At 30.9% G+C, this 19,909-nt stretch overlaps 1 protein-coding gene and 1 long non-coding RNA gene across 2 annotated transcripts; one reads left to right on the forward strand and one right to left on the reverse strand.

Annotated features, from left to right (window-relative positions):
- Positions 1-658: 658 nt before the first annotated feature.
- LOC145331117 (uncharacterized) lies at positions 659-15,693 on the forward strand. The gene is made up of 22 exons (XM_080175746.1): positions 659-800; positions 1,233-1,330; positions 1,789-1,902; positions 3,144-3,227; positions 5,801-5,903; positions 6,531-6,601; positions 6,873-6,934; positions 7,461-7,540; positions 7,907-7,992; positions 8,259-8,307; positions 8,574-8,668; positions 8,875-8,973; positions 9,336-9,401; positions 10,023-10,098; positions 10,182-10,911; positions 11,728-12,366; positions 12,551-12,610; positions 13,411-13,533; positions 13,743-13,964; positions 14,107-14,359; positions 14,602-14,691; positions 15,512-15,693. The coding sequence occupies exons 1-22, from the start codon at positions 750-752 to the stop codon at positions 15,576-15,578; spliced, it is 3,318 nt and encodes a 1,105-aa protein (XP_080031872.1). The 5' UTR covers positions 659-749; the 3' UTR covers positions 15,579-15,693.
- An 868-nt stretch (positions 15,694-16,561) lies between these two features.
- Positions 16,562-19,748, reverse strand: LOC145331555 (uncharacterized). The gene is made up of 6 exons (XR_013883782.1): positions 19,708-19,748; positions 19,503-19,536; positions 19,263-19,312; positions 18,657-18,737; positions 18,070-18,121; positions 16,562-17,528 (listed from the first exon to the last, which is right to left on the reverse strand). It is a non-coding gene; the product is annotated as an uncharacterized LOC145331555 (long non-coding RNA).
- Between the last annotated feature and the right edge of the window lie 161 nt (positions 19,749-19,909).

A 19,909-nucleotide genomic window follows, 5' to 3' on the forward strand; every position in this document is an offset into this window, starting at 1 on the left:
ACACTTTTACAAGTTTCACTCTAAAGTTGATGTTCTTTTTATTTATTATATGATAAAACCTAAGATACAAAATTATAATAATAAACAGTCATAAATAATTAGTAAACAAAACTAGCCAAAAAAAGAAATCTTTTAAGTCACTTCCATGCTTTTGTTTCAATGCTATATTATAAGCTAGCATACAGTCAGACACTAATTATATTGCAGTTTCGCGTTAAAAAATTAAATTAACAAACACCTTTTCAGTTGGATAATCATTTTTTATCAGTTTTAAAGTTTTGACCTGATATTCAGTTTTATTGAGTTATATGTTTCTTAAAGAAATTTTGTGTTTTAATAAAAGTACATACAAAAGTTAATCTAGTTATATTATAAAAAATAAAGAAAATTAACTTCCAACAGTGTAAACTTTGGGGGCTTTTATTAAACCTTGATTGTATTTTACAAACTAGCAGTGCTCATACTTTTGCACCAACAAGGGTTAATTTTGTTTATCATAATTGTGGGTGTCACAATCCACCAAATTAACGTCCATTGCTTATCCCTGATAATACCACAAACCTTAACTAACCTAAGTTTAAAAATCCATTAAAGGTAAATAATCTAATAAAATGGGCCTGATTGCATATGTTAAAACCCTGGATCCTTTGGAGTTAGGGGCGCACATTGTCTAGAAGTTAATAAAGTAAATTTTCAGCAATATCAATGACATCTTGAAAAAAAATATTTGGCCGACAAGTATTTTGAAAATGAAACTACAATGTTTTATTTTATGTTTTCTTATTAAATCTACTTTTCAGGTCAGTATCTTTATTATCAAAGCTACTCTATAATTTAACTAAGTCTGACAGACAGTCGGAATTTAATGCCAAAGTATTACACATGCTTCTTCTTTTAAAAAATATTAGTCTTAACTTAAAAATTCATTCCAAAGACCTTCATTAATCTTCATAGCAAAGATGACACAATCAATAAGTTGTCAGGCACAAAAGAATCATTGTTAGTTAAACGGACAAAGTGAGTTATGTAGCAGATTCTCAGTTGTCATAAAAAAAGAAAAGAAAGATAATATTTCGAAAAATGAAAAGAAATCGTCATAAGATTAAGTATGTGTTTAAAGTAATGACCGACGGAGGACAGGACAGAGCAAAAGATTTTTTAACTGTGAATTATAGAGTAGCTTTGCAGAAATTTTAAAAAATCGACAAATAAAACCTTTTTTTTCATTATAGCTTGATTTTTTGGTAACTCTGAGACCACCTTTATTGAAACTAAGACCTGACATTAGTACAGAAAATATCAGACCATGCAATAATACAGGCAGTATTAGGTATGCTTCATTTATTAAATATGTTTAAGTATATGCATGTTTGTGTGACTGTATGTTCTTGTATTTAGATCTCTAAAGATTTTTCAATATTTTTGTAATTAAAAAAAAGTTAATTTTAGATCTTTGTCAGTTTTATAATGGTAAAAATTTAGCTGTTCAATAATCTCTAAACTACCGGTCAACTGCAAATGCCTTGAAATACATCATAATCATGCTAAAATTGTATGTGATTAATAAGACCACTCATTATGTATGATTGCCTGTCTGTTATAGTCACTATTGACTTACATTTGCTTGGCTATTCGTTCTACTTTTTATTTGACAGCTTCGCTACTAATGGAGATTGGTATCCAAAAGAAGATAAAGTATAGAATTGAAAACCTCAAATATTTCTTGGAAAATCTAAGAAAACTACTTAGTAAAAAATTAAAACTATCCTTTATCCTTTTTTGTTTTAGTTGTACAGTAGCAGAAGTGAATTTTCCAGTTCTAAGGACAAATGACAGGGTTATAAATCTTCCTATCTGCGGAGATTTTAAGAAGAAAAATCTTATAGAACAAGAGGCGCGGAGGTAAATTTGAATTGTCGTCTTCCAAGTGCACAATTTTAAAGGTAATGCAGAGAAAATTATATACAATTTGTATAAGCAATTGTCGAGTAGGTTATGGGTTCTAATCTCAGTTAATATTAAAAGACATTTAAATTTGTTCCTACTGCTGTTAAGTTAGGTGCGCAATTAAAGAGCTAGTGTAGAGGAAATGCATTGGCCCAAAACAGAAGGAGTTCGGAGGATATGTGGAAAGTGTCATGTTTGACGTCATAAAAATACGTCTAAAGAGGTATGATGAGAGGAGCAGTGTGAAAGAAAACCCCTGTAAACAGAGATGGATGATATAGTATTTTTATGACGCCACACATGACAGTTTCCGCATATCTGAGTTCGGATTACTAAACAAAAGTCATGCAATCAAAGAGATACTCTTAAAAAGCAAGATTTGGTTCAGTTACAACAAATACAAGTATTAAGTCGCCCTCTAGAGGCTTTCCAGATTAACCAAACATTTGATTGAAGATATTTGAATGTAATTATGGTATTACACAAAATTTATTGAAGATTAAATTAAATACAAAAAGTACAAAAAGCAAATCATTTTATGCATTATATTATGCAACGCAAAATATAATTATAAATAAGTGCTATTAATTTTTGTTTATTATAAAACACCTTAATTGCATTAACTATGTTTAGGAATAAACTCATATTTTATTTCAATTATAAATAGTCGACCTACAGTTGTGTATTATTTAGTAAGGACCGGGCTAACAAAACTAGTTTATTCTTTCCAATTTTTATTTTAATAATTGTGGAAAATTGTCCCTATTACCATGCTATACATGATTTTTCAGAATGACTGAGAAGTGGTTATAATCAAGCGGATATAGATCGGTTTCGAAGCCATGCTGGAGCAAAAAATAATTTAAATGTCAAAAAAAAAATATTAGAGTAGCTCTATTATAAAGATAAACCAGGAAAACTTTAAATTTCTGCATGAAAAAAACACAAATAGGAAACTCTTACCTCTCATTAATTTGAACAGCTGTATCATTATTATTATTTAATTTCGTTATATGTGAAGCTATTTAATAAGTGTTTCCATGTCCTTATGTTTGTCTGTTGTGCTAGGGTGGCCTATTCGATATCATTATGGTAATGAAATAGAAATTAAATGACCCATTTAACAAAATTATTAAGCTATTTTCTTGGATGGGACACATATGTGTATTTTCATCCTCGTTTATTTATTTTTTTAGATCCCGAGATGGCACTGAGGAGGTCACAAAATCCATTGCCTATGTTTCACTGGATAGAAAGTGTGAGGCAGTTTTTTCATTCAGGTATGGTTTTACGTAGAGGGACATAGTGACTCAAAACTCAGCCATCTGACGTCATAAAAATGAGTGATTAACCATCTCTTTTTTTAGGGGGTTTCTTTCCCACTTCCAATCTCATCCCATCCCCCTCATTTTTATTATGTCACATGGGTGATTTTTGAGTCACTTTGTCCATCTACTGTTTTACTCGGTCCTCATGAAAAGAGCCAGGGTGTCTATCTGTGTGTTTGAACCATATGTAAGATATCTTTTTAAAGTGAAGCTTCTTTTAGGTCTTGGGAAGGTTTTTATCTCTTTGGTGGGGGTTTTCACAATCCATAAGTATGTTTGGATCATGGAAAAAAAGCAGCGAGTTTTGTCGTATTTTCACTGTAGCTTTTCTCCTGCGGGGTCTCTTACCCTATAGGACAATTATTATCATTTACCTCAACTAACCTAAAATAACCTAGAAAAAGCCACTGTGAAATACGACGAAACCCGATACTTTGTTTTCTTTCCATGATCCGTAGGTTTATTACTTGATAAACCCAACCTAATCAGTTCAGTGGTTAGTGTGATAGCTTCAGATAGTCTTCTTCTTTGTAATAATTGTTACATAAGGAATACAAAAACATGTTTAAAGAACCACGTACATCTTTGTTTTGAAAAATTAATTTTCTCTTAAAAGCATAGAATAGTTAATATTATAGGTTTTTTTGTATTTATTTTTTGTGTAGATTTGTTATTTCAAACCAGATTAAATAGAGGATTTGTAGTTTTTGAGATATTTGACTTATTAAGAAGCCCCTTAATAAACAAGGATGACGACATCCATAAAAGCGAAGCACTGAAACGGTAGGACAAACGGACATGAACACTGTTATAGTGTCAGAACTGAATAATCAGAATATAAATATAAAAGAGTTGAAGCAAAATTGTAAGTAATTTTGTTGAAAAATTGCTTTATACAGGATGATGTTTATGGACATACTTACATATTTAGGACTTGATTATAGAATTGCTTCGCTTATAACATTATACTTTATTGTCCCAGGAATCAATATACCAAAAATCAGATCAATCGGATAATTAGATCACGTAAAAATTTCTTGTTAAAAATGTAAAAAAATCAACATGTTTTAAATGGACGTACGGACATTTTGGTAATGATTATTGAGTTGCTACGCTTTCTAAATCGTACCTAACTAATAAAGGAATCACCATGCAAAATTTGAAATCGATAGGACAATTCTAACATGCCTAAATTAACGAAAAAAGCTATCCGTTACGGACGGACGGACGGACGTACGGACGGACCGACCCTAATTATAGAAAAGCTTCGCTTTTAAAAAATATAAAAACCAAGAAAGCCACTAAAAATAATCACAAGAATATAGGCTTGATGTAAAAATTATAAAGTTAATGGTATCAATTAAAGAAATAATAGTTATAATTTGGTTTACTTTACAATTAGCTTTTGCTACCTGATATTGGGTTTAACCATCCTCAATATCAGAATTACAGTAAAATATAAGTCTAATAACAGTTCATCAGTACAAATCTTTTTGAGAAAACAGCATAAGTCACCCTTTTTTCTTGAATCTCCAATATTCCTATTGATCTCCTCTCTTTCTCCTTCTACACCATATATGAAAAAATGGCATAGTTTGCCTATGTCTCAGTATGGAAAGGATGTTGAGGACTTTCAATGCATCATATATAGAAAAGTGGCACAAGTCAAGTCTGTATTGCATCTATGAGGCATGCAAACTCACAAAATAGGAGTTTATTTTACAATTTGAGGCTGATTGTTAGGTCTAGGTCTACCCTTAAAGGATAGAAGCTTTGCCCTTTAAATACTTGGGATGACTTTAATCTTTAACATCCTTTCCATATTTAGTCATAGGCAAGGTATGCCTTTTTTTGTATATGGTGTAGAAGGAGAAAGAGAGGAGATCAATAGGAATATTGGAGATTCAAGAAAAAAGGGTGACTTATGCTGTTTTCTCAAAAAGTTTTGTACTGATGAACTGTTATTAGACTTATATTTTACTGTAATTCTGATATTGAGGATGTTTAAACCCAATATCAGGTAGCAAAAGCTTATTGTAAAGAAAACCAAATTATAACTATTATCTCTTTAATTGATACCATTAACTTTATAATTTTTACATCAAGCCTATATTCTTGTGATTATTTTTAGTGGCTTTCTTGGTTTTTATATTTTTTTATTAAGGGGCTTCTTAATAGGTCAAATATCTCAAAAACTACAAATCCTCTATTTAATCTGGTTTAAAATATCGAATCTACACAAAAAATAAATACAAAAAAACCTATAATATTAACTATTCTATGCTTTTACGAGAAAATTAATTTTCCAAAATTAAGATGTACGTGGTTCTTTACAAAATTCTAGTAACGGCTGTATATAGAGTTGCTGCGATTTCTAAATTGTACTTAATTGTTACATGAATCATTATCTAAAGTTGGAAATCGAAAGGACAATTCTTACATGCCTAAATTAACAAAAAAATGTGACGTTCAGACCCTAATAGAATTCTTCGGCTCCAAATATATTATGATTGAATTTTTGACAGGGGTGACCGGGTGCTGGGACAAGTGAATAGAATCACAAGAACAAGTAATAGAGATTTTGTGTTGGAACCCTGTTCAGCTTTTAATGGTTGCCATGTTTGGAGGGTAATATTTATAATAAATGGAGCTTCTCTACATACATTTGATTTTTGAAAGTCTAAGAGGATTAAGTAAAGCACTGGAAAGTTTCATGTGTGACGTCATAAAAATATGTCTAAATCAATCTCTTTTTAGGGTTTTTTTACCTAGTTTTAATTTCATCCCTCCTTTTTAGATGTATTTTTATGACGTCGCACATTACACTTTTCAGAAATTCTGTTAATCTTTGAAGTTTTGGGAAGTTTCAGAGTTTTTTTTTTTTTGGGGGGGGGGAGTAAGGGGCAGTTAAAATAGTGTTATAAACATAATATCTCATTGGTTTGCTAAAAAAATATTCAGTGTCCAGTATCTTTTAATGTGATCTTAATCTTTTGTTATCCTATTATATAAAATAGTAAGCGTTTTTTGTTTGTCCAAAGGGATCTCGCTAATTGCTGAACAGGTATTAGTCTCCTTTACAGTGAAGCTTCTTATAAGTCCGGGGAAGGCTTTAAACTATTCAAAATAGGCTGATGTTGACTTTTCCCCCTCCTACCTTAAGTGCCCCTAGATGCTTCTAGGGGCGTAGCCGCTAGTATTGTTAATAGTAATTAGGGTATGCAATAATATATTGATCATTGTAAATTATTACAGGAAGAGAATACAGCTTTATACACAGACGGTACATCACATCTGAATCACAATCATGATGAAATGCCAGTCAGGTAAAATTATTTTATATTAGTAATTCAATCAATATTAAAGTAAAATGATAGAAGAGAACCACTGGATCCAGGTAGTTATCTGGATTATATATCTATACTTATACATTTATTTAACAAAACTGGTTTTAAGATTCTTACTTTAATATTCATGGAAAATTTCTGTAATACGATGCTATAAATGATTTATCATTAAGTCTGAGAACCGGTTCTAATCCACCGGATATTAATCGGTTTCGAAGCCATACTGGAATAAATTTTATTTTGCTTCTAGTCTAGATGTTAGTCCAGATGTGAATGATTTGAGGCAACAGGGTATTGATGACAACACTACAATAGGAAACAAAATCCAACATTTTATCATTTAATATATCAGCGAATCAAAATTGTCAGAGAATATTCATTTCACCGGGAAATGTTCCTATGATCAATTATTTTTTGCATGTCTCACTGACATATACTAAATGCCCTACACAGGCCAAAATGCTATTAAAGGAATTTATTCAGAAATATTTGATTAGCATAAAAAAGATTTGGTCTAAGTTAATCTAAATTATTGGCAGCTCAGAATAAAACATAATTTTTGCATTGTCTTACAAAGCACCCTTTTGAGCGCTGCTAACCCTCCAATCCTGGTTTTGAAATAAAATGAAAATACATAGAGGATGGGGTATTTTTTCATTCTTTTGTTTAATACTATGTGACAAGGACACCCCAGAGGTTAGGGAACTAAATTATCCAATAATCCTCCCCAAGTTATTTTCAATTATTTTTTAAAAAAAATAAGGGGTGGTGGTATTTTAGCGGCCATATGTAAGCTATTGCCTATAAAATTTGTAATAAAATGTGGAATTAAACTTGTTAGTGACCTACACAGTAAGAATGTACTACACCATAGAATTTGGAGAAGCTACTGATGATATTGAATTATATATGGACCAGGTTATTTAATTACTTTTTACTTAATTCATTAAAATATTATTTGCCTAGATACTTTTTTTCATATAACTTTCTTTACCTGCGATGAAAACATTTAATTTTAATTCGGAATTCTATATAAACTATTTTCCTTTTCATATTATTTTTGTAGCTATTTGATGTCATGAGTTATTATCATGGTGTATAGAGCAATGTGTATATGGTTTATTCTACAAAATATTTGTGTGTGTATGTTGATACTCTATTACACCTATTACATATTATATAGATTTTTTTTTTAAAAGATTAATGTACACTTTTTTATTATGATTAATCAAAGCTAGTGTTAGTCAATTTATAATTCCCTTAAATATTAATCAATCTTTGTAGGTAATGGCAGAAACAAATCAAGGATATATAAACAGCAACATTCCGATCAGGATGAAAGTTTTCTGCATTGAGGCTACCACTCTCAAGTAAAAAATTATTATCCTTTTATATGAAGTAATATGTTTTTTTGTCTGTAGCGAAGGATACCACTAACCGCTGAACTGATATGGTTTCTTTACAATTTATGGCATTTTTATGAAATATAACATTTTGCACATTATATAGATATTTTTTTTATAAAGTAGTAACTAAATATTTAGATAATTTTCTTTTAATCAAGTTAATTTTGTTAAGAGATAGTATATCATTGTATTCTCTAAAAAAGCACAATGATCATATTTTTATATTCTAGTGACCAATCTAGTGCCTACACAATGATGACAAATTTTATCCAATATAAGGTAATTTATTTAGTTTGGATTGCCTTGAAATTTAGGAAAATTTAACAAGACACAAGTTAATTTTCAGTGGTTTTGTCTCTTTTCATAAAGTTTCTTGTTTTTTCGGCTCATACCATTTACAATTGCTCCCAAATAATGATATGTTGTTGATAACTTTTGTTGATAAATTAAAGTAAAAGAATATAAGGAGCATGAGCTGTATTCCCCCCGATTTTATATTTAGTGTTATCTAGCTTTTTAGTCTAATTATTGTTTGTTTTACCAAGAGTTCTCCAGCTGCTTTGAGAGGTGGTGCAGACGCAGCTGCTTTGATTGTTAAAATGTTCAACTTTTGTGGTCTGGGTTACCTGGATTCTTGGAGGTAGGATCACATACTTTTCAACCAATTATGCTGGTTAAATAATTTGATCCTTTTAATACAAAATTTTTAGTGATTTTCTCCAGATATTTGGCTTCAAAGGATTAAACTTGCATTATTTTAAAGAATTAAAAGTATTATGATAAATATGCATTACAATTTGTCATGTCTTTAAATTATGTCCCAAAAAAATAGAAATAATTGTTTAGAAATGGGTACACATTTACAGCTCAGAGAAAGGATTGTGCCCTGGGTTACTACACTCTTGGTCATGAACTCGGACACAATCTTGGGGCTCATCATGACAGGTTTATTTTTAGATTCTTAATTTACATAAAATAAATAAATCAATTTCATCAAAATTATATCAAAATACATTTTATTGCTCTACATCATTGTAAAGTTTCTAACCTCAGTTAATTTTAAACTGATTCTGCAAAGCTTCTTCTTAAATATCAGAAACACCATACAAAAATATAGAAATGTTGATGTTAAAAGAAACATTATCTAAACTATATTAATTAAGGAAATTGATGAATCTATTGGCTAAAATTATTGGTGGAAAAGTTTAAACATTGATTGTTTACCAGTATATTTTCTAGATCAATTTCTTCTCTTTCTCTAAATTTGAAAAAAATAATAATGTGGCTATGTATATGATATATTTTAGAACAGTAACAAGTAATGGTGCCTATCCATATGGCTATGGTAATCATATTGGCTCTGGACCTTACAGGTAAATTTCAATAAAACTATGGTTTGTTGCAAAGTTTATCTTTTAAAGGTTTTGTCATTGCCTCATTCTGCTGTCTAACACATCCTCGAACACAGTAATAGTGTCTGACTGATTATGACGTAACAAAAAAAAATAGCCAATGAGAGGCCGTTATTAACCAATGGTAAAATTTATAGTGGCCTCTCATTGGCCAACTTTTTTTGTTACGTCATAATCAGTCAGACACTATTACTGTGTTCCACATCCTCTCTCTTTTATCAATTCACATCATTGTAAAATTATCTTTTTTTAAAATTAGTTACCTCTTTTTTTGTTGATGTTTTCCTCTTTATCGTTTACTAGTGACTGCGCCACTAGTTAAGGGGTGCTACATTCAAAGGGATATATAAGAGCAGAAAAATAGCCTAAAACCTGTAAATGAGAACCATTTAGGTTCAACAGTTAGTGAGATCCTTCGCTCCAGACAAAAAAAAACTTGCTACTTTATATAAAAGGATAAACTTTTAATTTTACCTTCTTTTTTTACTCTGAGTTTCTTCCTTTTTTATCATTGCTTTCTTTTTCTTCCTGGGTGCACCCTAATTTTTATTTTTATACATATTTAACCTCAGTATTTCCTAGGACAAATATGGCATATGCAAAGAATGGTTACAGTGTCAAAATAAACTACTACAGCTCCCCAAGTGTCTATTTCCAGGTAAAGAAGTATTATTTGAATTAATCTAAAGTGGGATTGGTTAGATTGGAAGTGTTGCCAAATATGATGTGTTCTATTTTCAGGGTATGGTAACAGGAAGTGCTACAGAAGATAATGCTAGAGTAATCAAAGAAAATAGATTTGGTATGGCTGCTGTTGGAAATGAAGATGCTGTATGTGAGTGGAATTGGTCAAGTACAACAACAACAACAACAACCTCTACAACTACCACTACTACAACAACTACTACAATAACAACATCTACGACAACAACCACTACCACAACAACTACTACTACCACAACAACAACAACAACTACAACTACTACCACAACCACAACTTCAACAACAACTACAACAACAACCACAACTACTACTACATCCACTACCACAACTACTACTACAACCACATCCACAACTACAACCACTACCACCACAACAACTACATCTACAACAACAACTACATCAACAACCACTACCACAACAACTACTACTACCACTACAACAACAACAACCACAACTTCAACAACAACTACAACAACAACCACAACTTCAACAACAACTACAACAACAACCACAACTAATTATATTTCAACAACCACTACTACTACAACAACAACCACAACCTCTACAACAACAAGCACTACCACAATAACAACCACCTCCACAACAACTACATCAACAACTACTACAACCACTACTACTATTACAACAACAACAACAACTACAACCACTACTATAACCACTACCACTACTTCAACAACTACGACAACAACTACTACAACCACTACCACAACAACCACATCAACAACAAGTAAGTATATATCTCCTTATATGGCCATTTTTACTTAGTATGCTGCCCCTACAAGAATGTCTTTCCCCACATCATTTTCAATCTCCTAACTTTACATATAACTAGTAACTCATAACCATAAGGCAATAGGTATCATTTATTAATTTGTGGTAATATTTATACTGTGGCATAAACATTAAAAATTGTAACTGCTACTGCTATATCAGGTACATAGCACAAAAAGTAAAGGTGTAATGCCTTGTGCAGTTAGAAATTCCAGACAAAGTCTTGCAATTGAAGGGTTGATAGTCCAGGGGCGTCCAAGATTTTTTTTTTGGGGGGGTGGGGGTAAAAGTTTTTTAAGGGGTACGAAATTCGTTTTTTTTTTTGGGGGGGGGGTTAAATTGGCGCGCGAAACGCACTACAAATCTCTTTACCCCCCCCAAAATTTTTACCCTGGGGGTAAAATTTGCTCAGGAGGTTAATTACCCCCCCCCCCCTGAAATCTGTTGGCAGGGGTAAATTTTATTTACCTCCCCCCCAAAAAAATCTACCCCCGGAGTAAAATTTTGGGGGGGGGGGTAATTTAAATTTTATTAAATATTTAGTATTAAAATGTGAGCGAAGCGCGCAAAATTTTTTTTGTTAGATATTTTTTTATTTTTTGGCTAATTGGCTAATAGTGCTAATTTAAATAAAATATTCTGTATAAGAAATTAATAACTTTCCTGAACAACTATCAATAAAGTATCCTAAGGTTTTTATTCTAAAAGTAAGCAATCTTATAATTTTTATCTTAAAAAAATTTCCTTTAAATTAAATCCTTCTATATCCTAGCAACAACCACTACTACTACTAGCACTAGTACAACTAGTACAACTACAACAACAACTATATTAACAACCACCACAACTACTACTACATCAACAACAACCACGGCTACAACTACTACAACAACCACTACATCGACCACTATAACTACTACAACAACTAGCACTACAACTTCAACCACAACAACTTTAACTACAACTACCACCAGTACTAGCACTACAACTTCTACCAAATCAAATACCATCACTACTACAACTAGTACAACCACAACTATAACTACCACCACTACTACAACTACCACCACTACAACTTCCACAACAACAACTACATCAATCACAAATACCACCACAACTAGCACTACAACTTCCACCACAACAACCACAACTACAACTACAACAACTACCACTACTACTAGCACTGCAACTTCCAATAAAACAACCACATCAACTACCACTACAACAACTTTAACATCTACCACCACTACCACTACAACAACCACTACATCTACCATAACTACCACAACTACTAGCACTACAACTTCCACTACTACAACCACCACAACTACCACTACATCTATATCACCTACCACAACTTCTAGCACTACAACTTCCACTACTACAACCACTACTACTAAGTCCACAAAAAGTACAAAATTTTTTTAAGAAAAATATAAACAAAATCGAAATATCAATTTTTAATAAGTGTTACAAAGAGAGTTTCATATTGCAAAAAAGTGTACGTGTAGCTTGAACATTTGCATTTCTAGCTTTCTAAGTAGTATGTAATTGTTTTATTTGTAGTTATTATTTTAATTATTTTGTTATTTTAGCAACCACCACTACATCTACTACTACAACCTCAACAACAACTACTACTTCTACAACCACAAGTAAGAAAAGTTTATAGATAAATTTAATAATTTTGTTTTAGCATCTCATTGTGTAAAATTTAGTTTAAAGAATTCAAAATTTTAAAATTCCATGTAAAAAAAACTAAAACAAAGGGAACTTGTCAAGGTGCAAATCAGATAGATATACGTTTTTAATATAAGTTATTTTTAAAATATATTTGATTTGAGGAATTTAGTACTAAAAGAGTTTGAACCTATAAAAGAAATAAATAAAAGTTAAATATGATAGTTATCTTACTACAATATATGTAAGTTTTTTAAATTGTAGTTTTATTAAATAATTTGTGGTACTACTTGGCATTAATTGGTAAAATTTATGTTGAGCATATCTTTTTTTGTAAAAGCTACTAAAACCACAACAAAAACCACAACTACTACAACAACAACAACAACAACAACAACTACTACTACAACCACAACAACAACCACAACTACAACCACAACTACAATTACAACCACAACGAAAACTACTACTACTACAACCATTACAACTACTACAACAACAACCACAACTGTAACAACAACTATAACTACTACAACAACAACCACTACTACTACTTCAACAACATCAACCACTATAACAACAAGCACATCCACTACAACAAGTACCACATTTTCTTAAAAATTATTTTTCAGGGTGTATTGTCAAAACATATCTGCTGCTGCTTTTGCCATATCCTACTACTTTATAATAATCTATTTACTCCAATAACAGAATGAGCTACTATAACAAAGCTTTACAAATTTTCTAAAAGACAATTAAAACTTTTTATCTTTAGCAACAACTACAACCACCACCACAACAACTACATCAACAACAACTTCAACAACTGCCACATCAACAACAACCACTGCAACTACAACTACCACTACAAGAACAGTCCAACCTACTACTGTTACAGGTAGAAAATTAATTATAGGAATCTTTGAAATTCTTATAAATATCCTGAACTAGAATTCCTCTCTGAAGAGAAAAGCATATAGCTAATTGAAGTCTATTTAATCCATTATTAAATATTAATCTGTATTTATCTAAAGAAGATTTTTAAAACTATTTTTACCAACAATGCAAACATATTTCTAATTTCATTTATTTCAAATTTGTGTTTAGTTACATATTCTGGTAGTTATATTAAAATTACTACAACTACAGCAAAACCAACAAGTACCACCACCACAACAACAACAACTGCAACCACAACTACCACCACAACAACATCTACAACCACAATATCTACTACAACCACAACATCTACTACAACTACTACTGCAACAACTACTTTTACAACTACATATATAGCAACAACTGTTAGTGCTCCTGGAGATTCTACTGGTAAATTATTATCAACACAAATTTATATGAAGTTTTTATTTATTAGTTTCTTATAATTCATCATCTCTCTTCTACAATTTCTAATCATTTCAATATGAATGTAATCAACTAATAAGATTAACAATTTCTAAAATCTGTTTAGGTGCCAATGTTCATGTAAAAGTTGAATTGAGCTTTTTGAATTTGAATAAGTATTTGATGACAGACCCAACTATCGTAACAACAACCCTTACCACCACAACAGTTTCAACTACATTCACAACAACCCTATATAGTACAACTACAACAACTCCTGAAGACAAGTCTGATGGTAAATGTATTGATTATGATGTTGAGTATTCAGGCAGAATAATCAAGGGAAAAGAAGTAAATACATACAGCAGATGTGAGAAGTTGTAAGTAAATTTATTTGTTAAAAAATATTGTTTCACAGTTACTAGTTGAGTCTTGAAATTAGTTAAAATTATCAAATATATACATATTGGTCTCCAATGTAAGTAGATATTTCCTTATAAGGTAAATATTGGGTTAATACAATTGAATTTTTAATAGCTTTCAATAATAATTATGCTCCAAAAATACCTAGCTATAAGAAAAATCAATTTATATTTTTTACTTGATTTAAAATCATGATTAGATGTTCCAAATTAAAAGCCTGTAAAACATGGACGTGGTATCCTGATCAGAAAAACATTCCTAAAGTAAACAGAGGAATTTGTATATTGAGGTAATAATGAAAATAAGTATAGGTACATTTATTACCCTGTAAAAAAATGAATCGTTATTACGTCATCAGTAAGTTGCTATCATATCATTAAACAATCGAAATGTCAATATTATAGACTTATTAAAGCAATATTGTAGACATAAGTCATTGCATTGTATATTTGGAGGGACAAGTGACCAGGATTTTGACAAACAATTCTAAATTAAAATTTCCCTACAGCCCACTCCCCCCCCCCTTCTAATCCACTTCTCTTTAGTTACAAAACAAAAGTTAAAATATCCATATTTTCAGCAATTTTAAATGGAATTAATTTGCTTAATCAAGGCCACTACATATTTGTAATATGCCAAAAGTTTTGACAGTGATAATACATACTAGGGTTGGGCCGGATATCCGGCCATTTTCAATATCCGGCCGGTTACCGGATATTGAAACTATCCGGCCGGATATCCGGCTCTAAAATATTTTATACTTTACACCAATAATCTCTGCTTTTTAAAATCTTAAATGGCTCTAATTTTCTTATTATTGAATCTAGAAGAACACTTTTTCTGAATAAGTTTAACTTTATGTAAATTTATATAAGATTTCTGAAGAAATTTTTTTTACTACTTTAATATCTGGTAATTTGGCCGGTTATCCGGCCGGATATCAGGTTATTTGGCCGGATAACCGGATATTTGCCGGATATCCGGCGTTGGCCGGATATCCGGCCGGTTACCGGATATCCGGCATTTGAAATCAGCCGGATATCCTGTATCCGGCCAAAAAAGTATCCGGCCCAACCCTAATACATACATGACCTTCTGTGCTATTTCAGGAGTAACTTCCGAGGAGAAAAACGGTTAAGAGGAGCTATATCTGGTAATCCCAAAAACTGTAGCTGATCACTAATAATACCACATAAAAATGAAAATTTTAAAACTATTTATTGTACATTTAGAATATCTATATAGTTATATATTACCTAATATGCTAAATACATGTAACATATCACAAAAAGACTTGAAGAAATACTTGTCAAAAATCATAAGATTATTTACCATAACTTAAGTCGATTTATTACAAGGTATTTTTAAAGGTTAAAAGTTAGCGCATTTTAAAAAAGAGTTTGTGCTTATTATTATAAAAATCAGAATTGTAGTTTCCGGAAACAGTAAAACAGAATTTTGAATTAAAAAGCAATTTTTATAGCAATTTTCTGCCGATAAAAATGATTATTTGCAACTTTTTTTGCTAATGTTTTAGTGGTGTCCTGGTTTTAGAAATAACAAGGATGACAACATCCATAAAAGCGAAGCACTGAAACAATAGGACAAACGCATATTAAAATTTGTATAGTGACAGAACTGAATAATAAGAATATAAATGTATAAATGTCGAAGCAAAATTGTAAGTATAATTGTTGAAAAACTGCTTGATACAGAATAATGTTTATGGACATACTTACATTTTTAGGACTTGATTATAGAGTTGCTTCGCTTATAACATTATACTTTGTTGTCGCAGGAATCAGTATACCAAAAATCAGATCAATCGGATTATTAGATCACATAAAAATTTGTTGTTAAAAAAGTGAAAAAATCGACATGTTTAAAATGGACGTACGGACATTCTGGTAATGATTATAGAGTTGCTACGCTATCTAAATCGTACCTAACTACTACAGGAATCACCATGCAAAGTTTGAAATCAATAGGACAATTCTAACATGCCTAAATTAGCGAAAAAAGCTATCCGTTACGGACGGACGGACGGACCGACCCTAATTATAGAAAAGCTTCGCTTTTAATTATCATGATAGATTGAAACCACTCGTTCAGCCCGAAGGCTTTGGTGAACTATTGTAATTGGATATGGTAATAACAAATTTGAATTAATAGTTAATATTTATTAAAACTGTAAAACATAAAAAATAACAAAACAAAAAAGATCGGAAGACTTAACAATAAAACAAAAAATAAATACATTTCAAATAAAAAAAGAACAATATATTTAATTTATTTTGATTTAAAAGTAAACAAGATTTAACTATGAAATCTTATTACAAATAACTAACCAAAAACGAGAACATTATATTTGCGGTTTATTTTGATTTTATAACTATGGATTAAACAAAAAATGCACATAAAGTAAAGAAAGACAGAAAACTAAACTATATTTTTTACACAAATAAAACATTAATTCAAAATATTTGAGCTTTTTAACGTCTTTGTGCTTAGATAAATATTATAAAATTCCAAAAATAAATTATATAACAAACTGTAACTTTCATTGTTTCCATGATATTTTTTTCACTTTTTAATTGTGATTTAGAATAGTTCACTTTTGTATTTTGTTTTTACTGTATAAACCACTTTTTAAAGAGAAGCTTTTTATAATTAGTGTTTAGTTACGTCAGGAACAACTAAGTTACAATTAAATTAAAAACACTACTCTACAACTTTACGAAGTTTTAATTTCAAAATCAAATGGTTTAAGTGTGGCAATTCCACTATTATAGCCCATAGGTAGTAAATTTTTTTTGGTTAAAATTTTGAATCTTCGCTTGTATTGATATTGTTATCCTTGTGATATATTATATGTAAATTATATATTTAAAGTAGATACAATATTATTGTGTGAGATTCAAAGTTTTTTGTTAAATTCGATTCACTGTATTACAAAAGTTTAATTATTTAAATTTGCCGGCAGTCTAATGTCTGTAGGATCAAATTGTGTATCTGGCAGCTGTCTGCTAGTAGCTGCCAGCCTTCCTGTCTGCTGTAAACCAGCCTGACGCAGCCGTGGAGAAAGGAAAGGGTAGGCCAAAGCGATCGTTGGTATTAATGACAAGCCTGAAATAATCATAGAATTATTATTTTTTTAAACAATATTTTAAAATACAATTAATAAATAAATTTTAATTAACTATCGGCTTCGCAACTTGCCTTTATTGGCTTCGCCCTATGAGGTAAGGGGAAGTCAACCTCCCATATATAATTTGTTAAATAAAATTGGCACTGCTACAAACTTCCTACTGCTACATATAGTATTTGTTTTAAAAAATAGGCACTGCTAAAGGATTCCTACTGCTACATATAAGATTTGTTGAAAAAAATTTTCACTGCTAAAGGCTACCTACTGCTACAGCCTACCTAAAAGAAAAAATGGGGTGGGGGATTTTTTTTGGGGGGGGGGGTTAGGTTGTCCCACCCTAACAAGAAAATAGCCTAAAGCCACCACAGGACCAGTAGGTATATTCCCTGAAGAGTAGAATCTGATCGGTTCTGTGGTTACCGAGATCTTAAGAAACGGACGGACAGACAGACAGACGGACGCACAGACGGACAGACGGACGGAAAGACATCATTCTACTTTGTATTATAGTTAACTCACCAAAGGCCAAAATCAATGAGGAATCTCTTGAAAGATTAAACAGGGGGCGATTCTAAAAAAAATCAATATTCTTTTTTTTAAATTATATCTTCTTTATTGTTAAATGCATTGTTAAAGTCTAAAATACATCAAATTGCTAATTTAATTGCTGTTCATATTGAAGAACTTCATAATACACGAATAAGGTTTATTCAACAAGCAAAATAATAATTAGAGGTCAGATGAAAAGGTCATCTAAGTATTCACTATGAAGCGTTGACCCCCAAAATAACGAAACAATCTGCTGAAGTTAACAAATATTTTTCGAATTAACTCAGATGTTGGCTACAGCTGGATAAACAAAAAAACATTATAAAACCTTGATGTAAACACATGTCTCGTATGCTTATAGAAGTTTTTCAAGAATAAGAATAACTTAATCATTGGCAAAGCCCTCTATCCTCTCAAGACCATTAAAAGAGGTTTGTCCTGATTTTTTTATTTTTAAAGTAGACTACTGTCTATAATTTCTTAAGGTGGTTTTGAATAATTATATAAGAGTGTGTGTGTGAAATGAAGCAACGGGTGGGGTGTAATGACACATTTACCTGTGTCGTACTTGTGGACGTTGCTGATGAGGTTTGAGAGGCCAGGAGCGCAGCAAGGTCAGAACTGGATATGTCCAAAACCTTTATTTCAATAATTATTTTATTCTTTTAGTTATTTAAAACCATTAATTCTAAAAATCAAGTAATTGTAAAACTTACATAAAAAAATCTAAGGTTAGTTTTTGTAGACTTTAAAAAAAAATTATTGAGTGGTAAAAAAAGTAGTGTTCAAACATTTCCATTAGCAATTTTAATTTCTAATTTTTTATTTGTCGATTATAATTAGGGATTGTACAGTAATTTAACTCTATTGTCTTTGTGAAAAAGAAATAAGGGGAATGTCAATCAAAGTTTATATTAACGTTTTCTTATTCGTTGGCTCAACAACTTTTATTGAATTTTGATTGGTTTGTTCAGCAAGATGAGTGTCCAAACGTTTCAACCACTAATTGTAATCTACATTAGAGGTAATTTTATGTATCATCATTTGGGTTGTACATTAATTTATTGGCCATTGTCTTATCCCTCTAGTCCCTGATATTAAAGACTATCAGGATGAAATATAGGACACTTTAGAAGATTTAATAAAAATAAATAATATTTTACCTGTTGAGTGTTTGAGCTTGAAAGAGAATCAGGTGGCGATAAGGGCAGAGCTATAATAAAAATAAGTTAGAGGTTAATTAAAGAGATTTATAGAAATATACTTTTAAGTTAAAACTATTATTGGTAGCGCGACTACGCTAAAAGATACGTCCCTATTTAATTACTCCTGTTTTCTAGAATGTATTTATCGCGCTTATGTTCAATAACATTTTGATATATTTCATTGCATATTATTCTTACCGGTTTGTTGACTTGATGTACTGCTTGTTGGATTCTGAAAAAAATAAAATAATTGTGAAAAAAATATTTTGTTAACCTTAATAAAATACTGAGTATTTGATGATATGCAGAAACAAAAAGGTAGACGGGCTAAAAGAAAATTTAGCCTCTAGGGGCTATAAATGAGGAGTTAAAGCTATAAAAAAATGTATTAAAATGCACTAACCGATGTCTCAGAGGAATTCTCTTCAAAATAACTGACAACATTGTTTCTAAATACAAACATTTAATTTCAAGTAAAAATTGCACAAAATAATCGTGCAATTCATTATTAGTATAAAATAGCATGTCGATATAAAGATAAATTGAAAGAAAAAAAAACTTCAATGGATTCGTGATTTAGAACCTCAAAGACAAACCCACACAAG

Source organism: Acartia tonsa, chromosome 11 (genome assembly GCF_053477335.1).
Source record: "Acartia tonsa isolate MP-2025a chromosome 11, ASM5347733v1, whole genome shotgun sequence".
Classification (NCBI taxonomy): domain Eukaryota; kingdom Metazoa; phylum Arthropoda; class Copepoda; order Calanoida; family Acartiidae; genus Acartia; species Acartia tonsa.

Excerpts from the sequence above, each read along its gene's own strand:
- LOC145331117 (XM_080175746.1), top strand. The coding sequence starts at position 750 with ATGAAACTACAATGTTTTATTTTATGTTTTCTTATTAAATCTACTTTT. Across the intron at positions 7,541-7,906 it reads TTGAATTATATATGGACCAG|GTAATGGCAGAAACAAATCA; the intron begins GTTATTTAATTA and ends CAATCTTTGTAG. Across the intron at positions 12,367-12,550 it reads TACTACTAAGTCCACAAAAA|CAACCACCACTACATCTACT; the intron begins GTACAAAATTTT and ends TTGTTATTTTAG.